General features: G+C 41.6%; 1 protein-coding gene across 2 annotated transcripts in view; it reads left to right on the top strand.

Annotated features, from left to right (window-relative positions):
* Nucleotides 1-16046, top strand: part of macf1b (microtubule actin crosslinking factor 1b) — a 33907-nt gene that overhangs the window by 8352 nt on the left and 9509 nt on the right. The window contains exons 1-25 of one of the 2 annotated variants that reach the window (XM_016678491.1): nucleotides 419-767; nucleotides 5267-6003; nucleotides 6208-6264; nucleotides 6354-6524; nucleotides 6978-7144; nucleotides 7234-7393; nucleotides 7552-7636; nucleotides 8490-8743; nucleotides 9588-9707; nucleotides 9817-9924; nucleotides 10072-10290; nucleotides 10603-10806; nucleotides 10884-11115; nucleotides 11201-11427; nucleotides 11505-11627; nucleotides 11710-11811; nucleotides 11932-12033; nucleotides 12108-12272; nucleotides 13478-13633; nucleotides 13732-13929; nucleotides 14219-14347; nucleotides 14469-14639; nucleotides 14759-14914; nucleotides 15005-15211; nucleotides 15307-15426. In XM_016678491.1, coding sequence (XP_016533977.1) covers nucleotides 5347-6003; nucleotides 6208-6264; nucleotides 6354-6524; nucleotides 6978-7144; nucleotides 7234-7393; nucleotides 7552-7636; nucleotides 8490-8743; nucleotides 9588-9707; nucleotides 9817-9924; nucleotides 10072-10290; nucleotides 10603-10806; nucleotides 10884-11115; nucleotides 11201-11427; nucleotides 11505-11627; nucleotides 11710-11811; nucleotides 11932-12033; nucleotides 12108-12272; nucleotides 13478-13633; nucleotides 13732-13929; nucleotides 14219-14347; nucleotides 14469-14639; nucleotides 14759-14914; nucleotides 15005-15211; nucleotides 15307-15426 — 4290 coding nt within the window. In that variant the 5' untranslated portion in view covers nucleotides 419-767; nucleotides 5267-5346. Of the gene's footprint in view, nucleotides 1-418; nucleotides 768-5266; nucleotides 6004-6207; nucleotides 6265-6353; nucleotides 6525-6977; nucleotides 7145-7233; nucleotides 7394-7551; nucleotides 7637-8489; nucleotides 8744-9587; nucleotides 9708-9816; nucleotides 9925-10071; nucleotides 10291-10602; nucleotides 10807-10883; nucleotides 11116-11200; nucleotides 11428-11504; nucleotides 11628-11709; nucleotides 11812-11931; nucleotides 12034-12107; nucleotides 12273-13477; nucleotides 13634-13731; nucleotides 13930-14218; nucleotides 14348-14468; nucleotides 14640-14758; nucleotides 14915-15004; nucleotides 15212-15306; nucleotides 15427-16046 lie in introns of those variants that run through there. The other variant, XM_016678540.1, reaches the window with a different exon arrangement.

Raw genomic sequence — 16046 nt, 5'->3', positions numbered from 1 at the left:
CACAGAGGAGGGGCTTTTGTTGGATGGGAACCGGGGGTGGAAAAGGGAGAGTTTGGGAGGGGGAAAAAAAAAAAAAACTTGAGAAGGTAAAGAGGGCACTTTGCTGCCCAGCCGGCTGGTACAGGAGCAACCTGAGCAGCAGCTCTGGGTGAGAATGGTACCGGGTACAATCTAACCTCTTTGTAAAAAGAAGGAAAAAAAAAAAAAACTTCTCTTGGCCAGGAGCTGTGGGAGTTCAGCTGAGCCGTTGGAATACATTGTCTCCTTCTGGGTGCCCTATCCCATCGGCGGCTCTAACAGGGGAAGGAATTCCTCTATCACGGCTCCCACAACAAAGAAGAAAGGGAGAGGAGCAGGGAGAGCTGGTGGGAGGAGAAGTGAAGTGAAAGGAGGGGAGGGGAGCACGGACCGGGGTTGGTGGGGGGGGAGAGAGAGAGGAGGACATTGTTTGTCCGTGGCTGTGGGCAACGGGAAAAGCAGGAGTTTATCGGGGCATGTGCGAGCGTGTTTGGAAAGTGTGTTTGTACGTCGAGCCGTGGTTTAATGAGTGGAACCTGACTGACTGTGCGTCGGACGGGAGCATGCGCGCGGACGTGTTTGAGGAAGCTTCAGTTTGGGATGTTGGGGCTTGGAGGCCGTTCAAAGGATGCTCAAACAAAGACGTTTTCTTTTTTTTTTCTTCTTTCTCTCTCTCACCCTTTTGAATGGTGACTGAGAGCCAGCCGGATTCCTTGACTCATGCCGTTGGGGTCTGCTCTGCTTTTTGGGTAAGTGTAATTTCATGTGGGTTTCTAACCGCCAAAACTGCCAAAATGTACCCAGGTCCGACACAGAGAGGGACTGCTCCAGGCATTATCGGTCAGTTAAATTAAGGAAAGTAAGTTTTTACTTCAACATTTATTTTAACTGCATAAAATATTTAATCTGAAGATAAAATTCTCCATTTGTAACTACATATATGTGAATGGGACATTCAATTGTGAGTATTTTAATTTACTTTTTTTTGTCTTATATTCAACAGTTTGTATTGACAATTGTGTTTTGTCATTAGGTTTTCTTCCTTAAATTAGGTTTTCATTTTGCCAACAAACTTGTAAAAAAAAACAAAACAGTAATTTCATTAAGACAATCTAAGATGTGATTTTCACAGTGCTGTTTGAATGGAACACCTGACCTTTATATATATCCACCTTTAATGTTATGAGTCTCATGGGAAAATGCACAGCTGCCATCTTTGATTAGGAACCACTCCAGTGATTACTACTTCAAGACCTCCCTTAAGATAAAACCAACAGACAGCTGCATAACAACATTACGGGCCTTTCTACTGTCATTGTTCTGCGTCTGGCTGTAAATCCAACAGTTTATGTTTTTGAGCCATTAGACTGACTAAATTAGAAACATGTAAGACATTAGGGATTACACAGATACCCATTTGTGGCTTATTGTTTGGCCAAATTATCTATTCTGGCCGACATAAACATAAAACCGAAACATGCTGTTTATTTAATTTGCATTTACAACTGACATTGTTTTCAATTTTATCTTGTTATGCTTTGGAGAAAATCTCATAATGTTGGCCTTAATCTCATTAATTCCTTAATGGACTGCAGTCATAAATCAAAGCTGAAAGCAGAGAAACCTAATAGAGAGCCGTTTCTCTATAGGTTAAGTGATGGAATGGTTTGGTCATGTACTATATGATGGAACCACTGAAATGGGTTCCTTCATTATCTTTCTAACGTCATTATGTAGAAGGTGAGAAACATTTCAGAATCAGACTTGAGGCTTAATGACGGAGTTTGTCTTGTTTTCATTGAACAAAACAAATGTAGGTCAAAGTGTTGTTACTGGATATGCCTTATTGTGATTGAACAAACCTTCCTCTTTACCGTCTCTGAAGTCCTTTCATTGTACGGTAGAGTGGAAGTAAGCATAGTCATAATAGCATCCCAACGTTCCTCACACAATTAAACAGTTAGCACATCTTAATACGTACTGTGTTCTCACCGAAGAGCAAATGAGTATTTTAGCAGACGACCACACATGTGGCGCAGTAACCAGAAGCTGCACACCCTCTCTGATGAGCTGGTGACCCATGTGGGACACAGCCTGACATCCACTGCTCTCCTCAGGAGACTGCTGGGTGGGGATCTGAGCTAACTAAGTAATCATTGATCTTGAGGCTAAGGCTTTTGTCTGGGCATCACTCTGATCCGACTGTGTTGCTCCCCCGTGGACCCCGGGACGGCGTCATCTGCTCAGCAGAGACGGGCGTAATGCAGGCAATTACCAATGCACATCGAGTCATCATATCAAAGTAGGTCATCTTTAAATTCTTGCCTCATGAAAAAAATGCACTTTAATGTGTTTGAATGATTGAAAATGTTCGGGTTTAAATGTTACTTGGTGAGACTTTCTCTTGGCCAATGTCAGCATCATTTCTTTGTTGCTGTTCTGCAGATTCAGCATGATTTCATTTCCCTGCAAGGTAAGGCGAGGCAGGCAAGACGAGTTTATTTATATCACTTTAATACACAAGAAAATTCCAGTGCTTTGTAGGAAAAATATGAAAAAAGGATAAGTAAATGACAATGAAAACAAGATGTAAGGAATAACTCAAATAAAAGCCTCACTTTAGCTGCAGCTAAGAAATTTGCGAATGGATTGATAAAATAATATTTTGACTTCACAGGAAAGGTTCAATAAACTTATTTCTGCAAACCTGCTTTAAGAAACAACAGTTTCTGACCATCGAGTTTCTTATTGACGTATCCTTTTACAAACAAGGAGCTTGTTCAGTGACTTAAGGACCTGTGTTGGTCAGTGCTCTGGCAGCAGCATTTTGGATGAGCTGCAGGTGCCTGATTGGATTTTTACAGAAACCAGAATAGACACCTTTACAATAATCTAACCCACTAAAATCAAAACCACAAGTTGCTAATCTGGTGTCTTGTTTTGGTTCTTTATTCAAGTAATGTCTTTTTAAAACAGTAGTCAGCTTATTTATTTTATAACAACACCTCATTTTCTTGAATGCTTTCATTCTTTAGCCTCACTCAACCTTGCTAATCAAACCTAACACTTTTTGGGACCAAAAACAACAACGTTAGACTTTTTTATATGAGGTTGGAAAAAATAATGACCTTCCTCCTAACAGATGTTCTGGACATTCTGACTTAATGACTATCAGTGACAGGGACTGTGGTTATGTGGTGACACAGAAATCAAAAAAAATATTTGTCACCAACATAGGTATGGTATCAGATGTTGACATGCTCCTCAACAGTGCTAGCAGGATAGATTGGTCAGCTCTGGATGTTTCTGATATTGAATAAAAGTGTCGCAAGAACAGAGACCTGAGGGATCCCACCGGTCTTTTTTCCATTTGCTCAGCTTTAGAATTTGAAAATGACAATAAGTAGTCCCAGGCTTCTTTATAAGATATAAACCATAAGCTAAAACATCACTGGATTCCAAGCCACTTTTCCAGTTTATCAATCAGCATGTTTTTATCAGCTGTATGAAAAATGGTCAGTCAGGAATCAGCCTGTAATTACTTATTGTTGAGGCATTCAACATGACCATCACATGTATCCACACAGCAAACAATAGGAATCTAAAAACCTCTTGAAAGCTAATATTCTAATTTCCTTTTAGATGACCTCCTTCCATCACCCCCCAACCAGATCATTAGTCACCAGTCATGTCTTCGACTGACCTATGTAGTTCTGAATTGAGCAGTGTAACCTCATCTCAGAGGGAGGACTTTGCTTAAACAGAAACCCTCCCTGTGATCTCCTGACGGGCTCACCTCAGACGATCTTTGTCAGGATAATTGCACTAACCTTTAACCTCTGTCAAAACAATGACGGCACAAAGGTGAGGGAAAAGCAAACAGTGTCTTAAGCAGAGTATTTGTAGAATCATACAAATATTTAGCCAAATAAGAAACTGGTTTGGCTAGTTCAGCGAAAGCACCCATTCACTTGTCGTTCCACAAAGAAAGGAGAGGATGTTTTTATGGCTGTCATATTTCATCAGATCCCCACGGGGTTCCCCAGTGCCGATCCAAGTTGAGTTACAGAGAGCGTTGGCAGGTTGCCACTGCTTTGTCTGTGCCAGCCTCAACACTGTGATCCTCCACAAGGCTGTCACAGCGATTCTCAAGCGCAGAATTTTTTTCAGTTGTTGATGCGAGATAGCTGGGAGAATGTGCAGACAGAAAATAGGAAAGGGCAGAGGAAAAATCAAGGCCACCAAGCATTTTTAGTTCTCTCTTGTCGTTCAGTGCTTTGGTCCCAGGGCAATCCTGGGACCAAACTTTGTTGCATGAAAGCTTTGAGAGCATTTTTTTATAGGTGTGGATTACAACCACAGACTTCAGTTTTAATTGGATTTTAATTGATGGACCACTACATAGCAGGTATATTTTTGGGGATGGGTGTGTATTGTGCTGTAAAGAGCTTTAAGACAATATTTGTTGTGATTTGGTCTCTATATAAATAAACTGACTGGCTGGATTCCAGCTTCCTCCCACCACATGTCGACGTACCCCTGGGCAAGATACTTATCCCCAAGTTACCTACGGAATTGCTTGTTAGTGTTTGAATGTGTGCTTGTTTGTAAGTGTGACTGAGTGAACGTGGCTCTGGTGTAAACAGCAGTTAGAGTGGTCAGTATTATTAGAAAAGCAATATATGTTCAGTCCATTTACCATATAATGTGTCAAGAAGACAGTTTTGAAAGGAAGCCATGAAAGTCCAGTTTGCCACAAGCAAATAGGGGACACAACAAACATGTACATAAAGGTACTATAGGCAGACAAAACTACACTACATTTTGGGGCTACCTAAAAGACGATGGAGCATAAAACCCAGAAAACATCCTCTTCACGATGAATCCTGGATCACGTATTTTTGTCAGCAGAGACGGTGAAGCTGGTCAGAGTTGATGGATATGTGGATGAAACTAAATACAAGACAATCTTGAAAGAAAAACTGTTAAAGGTCAGGGAGGAGGTTCACATTCCAGTATGCCATGCTTTAAGGATGTTTCCTTGTAACAAAAAAAAAATTAAAACTGTCTTCTTTTCCTACTGTTTCACAATTATTGACAACTGTGTTTGTCTTTGACATAAAATCCCAACAGAAAACTTCGTACTGTAACATGTCTGAATATGCAAATGTTTAATGAGGTATAAATGCTTTTGCAAAGCATTGTACGAACATAATGACCAATGCTGAGCCCCCTTGTTTTATTTTAGGTAGCTGAAGGATCATCTGCATGAATGGCCAAGGGGCCTGACTTCACCTATTGCCTCAATAGCCTGTGGGCTGAAGGATTATGGGTAATCTCATCAGCAGGCCCAGTTGTCTGGGCCAGAAGTCCAAGCATGTTAGGACTGATGAAGGCTTCCTGAAGGAGTGCTACCAAAGACGAAAGGAGTGGCCGCCCCCCGAACAAGATGGGGTCGTCAGAAGGGACGAGGGTTCCAGGGATAAACTCGGAGAGAATGGAAACAAGGAAAAAGAGGTGGAAAAAGAAAGTGGGGTTGATAAATTTGACCATAAGAGGGAGGAGGGTGCTCAAACGCCTATCTCAGACAAACCCCTACAAAACTCCCCTGCCTCCACAATCAGAAGTAGCAGTACCCTGGAAAATGCCTGGCATAGCAGCCCGTCTTCGATCAAAACATCCCGAAATGGGACACTAACGAGGAGGACGTTGCCTCCGGAGTTCGCTAGATCTCCCCTTGCTCACAACGACTTGACGGCTGCAGAAAGGAGGGCCAGCTTCCAGAGGAGAGACTCCAGAGAAGGAAGCCCCTGGTCATGGAAGACTCTCGCATCACGCGAGGTGACCGAAGTCACCGAGGTGACAGAGACGACCGTGACTGAGATCGTGGAGGTGACGGAGTATCCGCCAGGAGATAAAGGAGGCAACCCCATAGTCACCAGAACCGTTAGAGTCCTGAACGGTGTAGCAGAGGAGCTTGCCGAGGTTGAGACGCTGCTTTTCAAACTTGACAATTTGTATCTGTCCGTCATTTCAGCCTTTCCTTTCTTTCCATCACCCTTTCAGCTTTAATTTCTTGCTGTCATCTCTCTATTTAGAGCAGTAGCTTGTGGTTGTCGCAGTGTGATTCCGTTTCAGTGGTAACGTTTTATAAACTGATACATCACGTGGACTTGCTTTATTTCGCAGCTCCAGAGTGATGGGCAGTCAAGTTCAGACCAAGATTCCAGTTTGGACAGGTGGCGGGTATGCTTTAAACTTTTGGATTGTCAACAATTAAACTCGTAACGTTTAATTGATGTTTACCTAAACTATGATTCTTTGCATCCTCATAGGGAACTAAATCTCCGTTGGCACTCAGGGATGCTTCCACAAATTCTGAAATGTTTCTTCAGAATCTGGATGCTTTGGTTACATGGGTCGGTGAGATAGGGGAGCTCACAGCCAGTCAGAAACCTCCATCCTCAGAGGTCAAAGTGGTGAAGGCACAGCTTCAAGAACAGAAGGTTTGACATTCAGAGCACTACATCACCTGCTTTCTTTTTCAAGAAATGTTTCTGATATTCTAAAACAGGTAGAATAAAAATGAATGATTAAAGTATGGAAGGGTTTCCTTTGCAAAATAACCTCTGCTCTGTTCAGTGGTGAACAGGTGGCGTTCTACACAACAATGAGCTTCAGTTAGTCTTTGTGAAAATGCCTGTGGGCTATGAGAAACATGTCCTCTTTAGAGGGGATGAAACCAGTCAGGACAATGTAAGCTTGAAACATGAGACAAATCTCAGTGTACCTAATGGAAATGAGGTTGAAAGTGTAGGGTTGTGACAGGTGTTAACCCCCGGTGTTTCTTCTTAGGCATCAATGTGCAAGTGTAGCTTCTGCACGATAATATTTGTACGTTTTTAATGTTGTGAATAAAGACGTGTGTTTAAAACCGGAGATATTTTATGGTTTCACAGCTCCTGCTGCGCCTCCTGACAGACCGAAGGCGTAGCATGGACTCTGTGATGGTCGAGGGTCCTCGGCTGGTGGAGGCCCACCCGGGAGAAGAGGGGGAGCGGGCAAAGGTCAAGCTCGCCACTCTTCAACAGAAGTGGGAGGCCCTGAAGCTGGAGGCAGAGAAAAGGTCCGACACTTTTAGTGGTAATGTGTCACTTCATTTGTGTTGTATCGTTCTCCGGAAACCTTGCTGATTAATTATCAAACCATTGGTAGGAGGGAATGTCTGGAGCTCATTCTGCCCAAAGCCCAGCAGTTTCAGGAAGAGGTAGACGGCCTGCAGCAGTGGTTCATTTCTGTAGAACAGACGCTGGCCGAGCTGAGAAACGCCGAGAGAGTGATGCTGCATCTGTCGGACGCCACAGAGAAGGCCAAGGTGAGTGACCTACCATGTGCACTCATTAACCATAATGCTGTGGTTTAATCAGCTGTCAGTGGTCATAAGTGAAAACAGCAAAACAGATGTTCAACATTATAATTATGTGTTTTCGGTACAAAAATAAAGCTAACTCAGAAATATTAATTGTTTTTTAGGATATTTTTGAAGAGATTCAAGTCCAAATGGCTGAACTTGGAAAAGTAAAGATGTCAGGTCAAGTTTTAAAGGAAGCCGTTTCAGGTAAGATGTACTGTACACCATAATATTATTTAATCTCTGGGAACTTATGCTTTTGAAGAAATTTTGTTAAAGTCCATCCATCCATCTGTCCATCTATTCAGCTATTCATCTTCCATAAAACATAAAAAAATGGTGCCTAAGAGGGATTCTGATCATTTGGATGCAGAACAGCATTACCCCTACTTCGAGCTGCTCCCAGATAAATACTTTAGTCTCCATATCTCCAAGGCTGTATTGTTTACACTAAATTATGTTCAATTTAGAATTGTACAATTTAGTTGCTGCTGAAACAAGATCCACTGGATCGGACAAGGTTTTTCCAGTCTATTATTGTCTAAATTTGTGCAAATCGTAGCTCGAGTTTCTGGAGCTTCAAGAGTGGAATCCATTGCTGCAGCTCGTCTATCACAAGGGTTTGACATGTCATTCATACATGGATGTTCTTCAGCATACCTTGATTGTAACGAGTAGTTCTTAGAATTATTATTGCCTTTAAGTCATCTCAGACCAGTCTGCTCATATTTTCTGGCCTCTGACAGAATTTTCATTCCTACAACTACAATGTCTCTTTTCTGAAACATTTTGCCAAAACCTGATAGATGATTGTGTGTGAAAATCCATTAAGTCAATTTTTCAAATACTACACCATCACTTCTTGTACCAACACGTTCTCACCGATTCCCTTTCTTTTCCATTTTGATGTTTGCCTTGAATTTAAGCAAAATGGCTGCTTAATGCCTAAATGTACTGAACTGTTATCGCATGTGAGACTATTATGCAATTAGCCGCAACCATTAGGTGAGCCATGTAATTATTATTTGCCCATGTTTTGTGATTTTTACTGTCATTTCAGCGGAGGAAGCCCAGCAGGTGCAGGAGAAGATGGATGCACTGCGTATCCGTTGCTCTGTGCTAAACCTAAGCAGCATGGATGTGCTGCAGAGGCTGGAGCAGGCCCTGGAAGCCTCCAGCCGCTGCACTTCAAGCCAGGAGGACCTCCACCTGTGGCTGGGCCGCATCGAGAGGGAGTTGCTGGGAGCAGCAGGAGCAGCAGGAGCACAGACGCACGTAGGAGATGCAGTACTGTGTGCAGCTGAGAGACAGAGGGTGAGTTTTCCGTTGACAAGAACGGAAACAAGATGTATTTGGATACAGGAGCACCGCTGTTTTCAGTCAGTGAGCGTCTGTACACGTCATGTGGAACAAAACAGGTGTGATAAAATAATTTTTCAGTTTCACAAACCATCTTAACTTCTATGTCTACAGAGTGCTCTGCATATAAAAGCATACAAAAATGCACTCACACTCACAATAAAGGCATTTTTTAAAAATGAAATTACATTTACAGTGAACTAAACAGTAGGGATAAAAACAAGAAGAAAGACAACATGATAGTTCAAGATATAAAAACCCAGGAATTCAGTGAAAAATCACTTTGCTTACATGGTTAAATAGGGCTAATACAGTATGGCAGTCACTTTGGTGATCTGTGGGTTTGTTTTGGCTCACATGTTGTCACATGATGCCCTTCCTGATACAACTCCTATCCATTTGTGTGGGCTTGAGACCGGCACTGAAGGAACAGGGAACGCTCCCCCTCCAGTGGTTTACAGTGTTTATGTGGTTAATAAACAATTAAAATGAGTGGTAGACTAGACACAGTTGGCAGGCTATGCTTTTCTCGTACTTTTTGAATTTCTCATTGCTTTGCAACCCGGCTCCATCGATCTGATGGAAATAATTTCTTCTAAATTCTTCTAAATTATTTCTAAATCAAGCAGTTCTACAATAATTGAAAGAGGTATTGATGTCTACTTTATTGTGGGATTCTTTAATTTTTTTTTTATTATTTTTTTTACAGTGTGTATTTGAAATAATTCTAAAACAGCTCCTCTACATTTTTAAAGTCAATGATGCGATTGACATGCCAACATCTGGTTGTGTTTTCCAGTTGGAACAGGCTGTGGTGAAGGAGATGGCGTGGTTCAAAGACACCTCACACAATCTCGACAAGCTTAAAACAATTAACCTGGACCCAAAGATCATAGCAGAACAACTCAACGAACAGAAGGTCAGAACAACGTGCAACTCGTCAAATAAATGCATTTGGTCAAACCGAGTACACAGGGAATGTTTAGGAATTGTATTTAAAATAAAACAAAATATGTCATTTGATTTAGATTTTAGCAGTAGAGATACTTCAGCACAAATTCAACATTGAGAAGATGGTGAAGATCGCTGAAATTTTGATGACTTACAGTGACGAAGGAGCAGCTGGAGATCTACAAGTAAAACCGCAACTTCATTTCATGATGACATATATATATAGATATATATATGTATATATATCTATATATATAGATATAGATATAGATATAGATATATATCCTGTTTCAATAGAAAGTGAAGATAAACATTGTTCAATCTCTATTCAGACGCCACTGGAAGCCTTACAGGAACACTGCAACACCACCTCAGCCACCAATGCCCATGTGGTCCTGCAGCTGGAGCATGCCCAGTTGCTTCTGGCCCAGTTCTCCGAGGGCCTGGTCGAGGTGTCGCCTTGGCTGGACGAAACCCAGAAGCTCATTGGCCAGCTCTCCCTGAGCACAATTAGCTATGAAGCATTCCGGGAACAACAGGACCTCTTACAGGTAGAAGAGACCTGCGCACTTGAATAGACCTGGTCTACAAAGAAGCCCTTTTATTCTTCGGATGCCAACACCTTTTGTTGGTCAAATGAGCCGATTTGCCAAAGCCATTGATGTAATCTACTTAATAAGAGGGTATCGGTTACCCTGATGTACAATAATCACAGTTTTTCTGTGATTGAAAATTAGGCTGAATGTATTTTCTCCTCATTTTCTTCCTATTTTAGAGGTTCATTTCAATCAGTTTATTCTATGTGCAAAGAAAAATAAGCTTGCTGAGCTGTTCTCAAACCTTTGTTTTCTTGCTTTGTAAAGGGTCTCAGAGAGTCGATAGCAGAACACCGACCTCTGATTGCGCGCCTGTGCGTCCTAGCCAAGCGCTTGTCAGAACTGAACCCCGCTCAGGGTGAGCAGTTCTCTCTGAAGGCGACAGCGGCCGAGGAGCAACACAATGCCATCAGGGAGCGCGTTCGAGAAACCGCCGGTCTCCTCGAGGAGTCCTTACCCCGATTCACACAAGTAAGAAGGCTTTTCGTCTGACACTTTGTGAATTTTTCCACAAGAACGCGGCTTCACGTCTGCTTTCAATCATGTAGCTGAATGAGAGGATGACCCTTATCAGAGAGAGTCTCGACCGTCTGCGCAGTCGCATCCAGACACCCACCTCTCTACAAGGTCTCACACCAAGGATCCAGGAACAGCTCCAAGACAACAAGCAAACCCTTACTGAGCTGTCCAAGCTGGAGCTGGGTCTCCACAGTGTCAAAGGCCAGGCAGACGAACTGCTGGCCAACACTCAGGCGGCAGGGGACAATTCAATTGGCACAAGTAACTCTCTTCTCAGACACTACAACCCCAGAGTGCTTTATAGCTGTGCAAAGAGTAACACCTTTGTGATATCTGTGCTTTTTAGCGATTCAGGGTCAAGTATCCAGCCTGTCCCAGATGTGGGATGAGACTTCCAAGCAGGCTCAGGAGAGGGAGAGCTGGTTACTGAAGCTTCTGGATCTTGCCTTGAAGTATTGGAGCGACGTCAGCGAAATGACGAGTGCCCTTAACGATACACAGCAGGCCATTTTGGATCTCAACGCCTCTCTGACAGACTCTGAAACAATCAGGCAAAGTCTCGGAAGCATGCAGGTCTGTCGTTGAAACCACTTAAACGATAAAAACGTCACTGTTAGAAAACATAATATAACAACTTCCTCGACTTTTAGTCGCTCAGGGAGGATATAGATGGCTTGCAAGGAGACCTGGACACTCTTGGTGTTCTTGGAATGGACCTGATGGTAGCGTGTGGCGATACAGAGAAACCAGACATCACAAAGAGCATGGATGAAGTAAGAAGGTTTTATTCAGTAGAATCCTTTTCTAACTCTGATTCAGAGTTAAATGAAACCTTTTATTTATTTTGTCATAAAGCTTTATTGCACATGGAACAATTTAAGCAAACTTTGGACCGACTCTCACAAGAAGCTAGAGGACTCCTTGCAGATGGCGCTTCATTATCAAGATACAATGCAGGTCAGTGTTGGAATACAATACACAGAGCTTTTATGTCAAGTAGTGTCTTCCATCTTTAAGTGCAGGTAAATAAACTTGTTTAAAGTTTTGAAATAATGTAAGTCATTGTATCACGGACAGGGCCTGTTTGAGTGGTTAAAGTCAGCAGAGTTGAGATCTACAGAGGAGTTTACAGTGGGAACTGACCTGGAAGCAGTCAAAGAGCAGCTATGTGATCTAAAGGTGAGTTCATACATGAACTAAACATGAAATAGCTGAATGTTCTTCCCACGTTTAACCTTTGTTATCTGCCCCAGGAATTTAAGCGAGAGCTGTACCAGAAGAAGATTGAGATGGAGAGCCTGAACCATCGCTTTGTGTGCCGGTTGTCTCCGGGCTCGGAGCGCCCAGGCTCCTTCTCTCCGCTGTGCGACTTCAGACAGAGGTGGGACAGTCTGGAGTCTGAGACAGTGAACAGACAGGTGGGAACTCTGTAATCTAGAAATGTTAATTTTCATTATTGACTAAAATGTTACTTTTTTTTCAAGTAATTGGATTTTGCGGTAGATAGCTGACGTTTCTGTGAAACTCATACACCTTCAAGCTACTTTATCAGGTGCACCTTGTTCAATTGCTTGTTTACACAAATACTGACTCAACCAATCACATAAAAGTAGCTTAATGTATTCAGCACTACATAGTAATATAACTATTCACTGTTGTTATTGCTATTGTTCAAACCAAGTATTAAGAGATTTAGGTTAAAGTTAAGATTATATATAAGGGTGACGAAAAGAAAAAAATATTGAGTGAGTGGCAACTATTTGGTAAAAAAAAAACCTATTTAATGTCATGCTTTATTTTTATGTTGTTATTGCTATTGTAAACGATTGTTGGTTTTTGTTGGTTTCTTTTCACCTGTGATGGTTGTAATTACATTACAACCATCTCTGAATGTACAACACATCAAATCTTGAAGCAGAATGCCATTAATATTGTCTACAAAACCTGGAACTGAGGCTACAATTAATAAAGCCCCCCACATTGGATAACATAATTGGAAAAATGTTGCCTGATCCATTGAGTCTCGATTTCAGTGATAAGATTCAGAATTAAGGGTCAGAATTTGATGCAATCTTCACAAAACATGGATTTATTCTGTACAATATCATCAGTTCATGCTGGTGGAGGATCATTAATGATGTGAGGGACACGTTCTTGGCACACTTTGGGCGTCTTGGCACCAAGTGAACACTGTCTAAACACACCAGTCTAAGTATTAATTCTCAGTGACCACCTTTTATGGCCACAATATGCTTGTTTTCTGATGGGAACTTACAACTTGACATTGCATCATATCACAAAGCACAAATCATTGCGAACAAATTTCCTGAACATGACAATGAATTCATTATATCCACCCAATAAAACACCCTAGGGAGGAAAGGAGATGTGCTAACAAATCTGCAGCAACTGCAAGATGCTAAATGTTAAAATGAATCCAAATATCTAAGGAATGTTTCTGACATCTTGCTGAATACATGCCATGAGCCCCTAAGGCTTTCATGAAGTCCAACCCCGTGGTAGCAAGTTGTAACTGGTGAGGTACTTTGTGAATGTATGTTTGGTTTAATGTCACAATTATCAATAATTGTGTGAACATTTTCTATCCATGTTTTGTTCTCAGCATCAGTTAGAGTGTGCTCTGCTGGGTCTGGGCCAGTTTCAAAACACCCTGGACGAGCTGCACACATGGCTTTCCAGAACCTCCGAGCAACTGCATGGCAACCAGCCAATCAGCATGGACCTGCAGACCTGCGAAATAGAGCTGGCTAAGCACAAGGTCTGTGATAGGCTTTTGAATAATAATAATAATAAAAAAAATGTTTTAAGATCAAGTTTCTCATCTCTTTTGGCCTTCTTTTTGTTTTGTCCTCAAAGGTGTTGCGTAATGATGTCATGTCTCACGTTCGCACCATTGAGTCCCTGAACCAGGCTGGCAGGAAGCTGCTGGAGGCCGGGTCTGGGGACAACACGCACGGTCTGCAGTCTCAGTTGGAGGAAGTGAATGAAAGTTGGGAGTTTGTCCGCTGTGAGACTGAGCGCAGGCAGCTGGAACTAGAAAACAGACTGAGTCAGGTAATGATAGTCTGATTCCCTCTGGTGGCCATTGTCGGTAATGCAACATTTAATAAAAAAAAATCATTTTGAAATACTCCCATAAAGGATCTGAGTATTTTAAATGAAAAGATTTCGGAAAAAGTGCAGATGAGCTCAGTGCCACTATTGAACCAACATTCTGCAATTTTTTTTTATATGAATATAATTTTCACTTCATCAATGGAGCTACAATCACAAGCAATCACAAGCTTTGACATAAACTAATTGACTTGTTTTCTCCTTTAAAGTATGTCCTGTTTTATTACAGGTGCAAGATGTTACCATGGAGATCCAGGATCTCATACAGTGGCTGGAGAACACAGACCTGAGGCTGTCCTCTTCTAAAACAACCTGGGGCATGCCAGACTCTGCAAGCGAGAGGCTTAATGCACATTTGGTAACGCTCATTACAGTATTCATAAATTCAGGGGGCGGGAGGATTGCTGTCAATGCACAGATTTGTTCTTGAATTAGAATATGTGTTTCTTGAGTTTTTTAAATTGTATTGTCTCCAACAGGAGTTGTGTAATGAGATGGAGTCTAAAGTTCAAGCCTACACAAATGTGAGGAATGCCATTCACGGGATGCTGGAGCGAGGGGACCTTGTGCGGGGGTCAAGCACCGAGCACAGTTTATCTATACTTGAACAAAAGTGGACATCTGTTTACAACAAAGTCCAGGAGCGGAAAGTAATTAATCCAATTAAATGTCATGTCATGTCAAGGAAAATTATTTTTTTTAAAGCTGTTGTATCAGGCATATTGGTGCTTGGTAACACTTTCATTGAAGAACAATTCTTTGCATGCAGGCTAAGCTTACGGAGGGACTGAGTCTGGCCAAAGAGTTTCACAGCAGCGTCCAAGAACTGCTAAAAAAGATGAGCGAGTGTGAAGAGTCCATTAAGGATCTCCCTGCTCCAAGTTTCATTCTGGACACAATTTCCACACAGCTTCAAGAACACAAGGTCGCTTTATCAAATATGTCACACTTAGGTTTTTGTCTTTCTTTTCAACGACATGTGTTTGGATTAAAGGCCTGTGTTTTACGGGGACAGATTCTGCTGAATGAGGTCAACGGCTACAGCGAGAAGAAGACGTCAGTGGAGAACACAGGATGCAGGCTAACAGAGCTGAGCAGGAAGGAAGACTGCGACGTCATCCATAATTTGATACTGACGGTTCAGGATCGACACAAGAAGCTCCTGCAGCGAACGTCAGAGAGAGGCAGGACGCTGGAGGACGTTAAGAAACACATCAAGCAGGTAATAGAAGATATGAAAACAACACAAACACATTAAAAAAATGGCACTTAGAAAAAGACTGGCATGCATTCTTCCCTTTTTTCTGTGATGTTCAGTTTACTGAATCTTGGCGTCTCCTTGTGGACTGGATGACTGAGGTTGAACAAACGTTGGACACGCATAAGGAGATTGGAGCGTCCCATGAGGAGATAAAGCAGCAACTAGTAGAGCAGAAGGTATGAGGTTCACTGTGGTGAAAAAAGGATAACAAATTAATAGAAAACAGGAACTAAACAATTTAATTTAAAGCAAAAAACAACTATTATTCCCACTGTAAATTAAATCACATTGAATATCTTAAGGAAGCTCATGATTCGATAATAAATCTCACAAGAAAATAATAAACACAAGTAGGCTTGTCGCAATAAATAATAAATCATATTTATAGATAAGTGTGTGCTCTAAATTTGTAAAAGAACTGAGTACGCCTCAGTTTCTAAGTAATAATCCTGTTCTGGAAGAATGTTTTCTGGATTCTATCTTCGTTCTAATTCTTTTTATGGGTTGCAATAATAGGAGTCTCTCTGCATCTAAACAGGGAGCACTCTACAGTTTCTAAAATATAAGCTAAAGAGTGACTAATGAACTAGAGTCTGTGGATTCCAAGTTTGTTCTAATTCCTTTTCTGGGTTAAAAGTGAGTACTCCACAGTTTCTAAGTAATAATCCTGTTCTGGAAGAACGTTTTCTGGATTCTAACTTCGTTCTAATTCTTTTTTTGGGTTGCAATAATAGGAGTCTCTCTGCATCTAAACAGGGAGCACTCTACAGTTTCTAAAATATAAGCTAAAGAGTGA

Source organism: Poecilia formosa, unplaced genomic scaffold, assembly GCF_000485575.1.
Source record: "Poecilia formosa unplaced genomic scaffold, Poecilia_formosa-5.1.2 Scaffold0, whole genome shotgun sequence".
NCBI classification, from domain to species: domain Eukaryota; kingdom Metazoa; phylum Chordata; class Actinopteri; order Cyprinodontiformes; family Poeciliidae; genus Poecilia; species Poecilia formosa.
The sequence above is the reverse complement of the archived record's forward strand: the minus strand, read 5'-3'. Positions and strand labels throughout refer to the sequence as shown.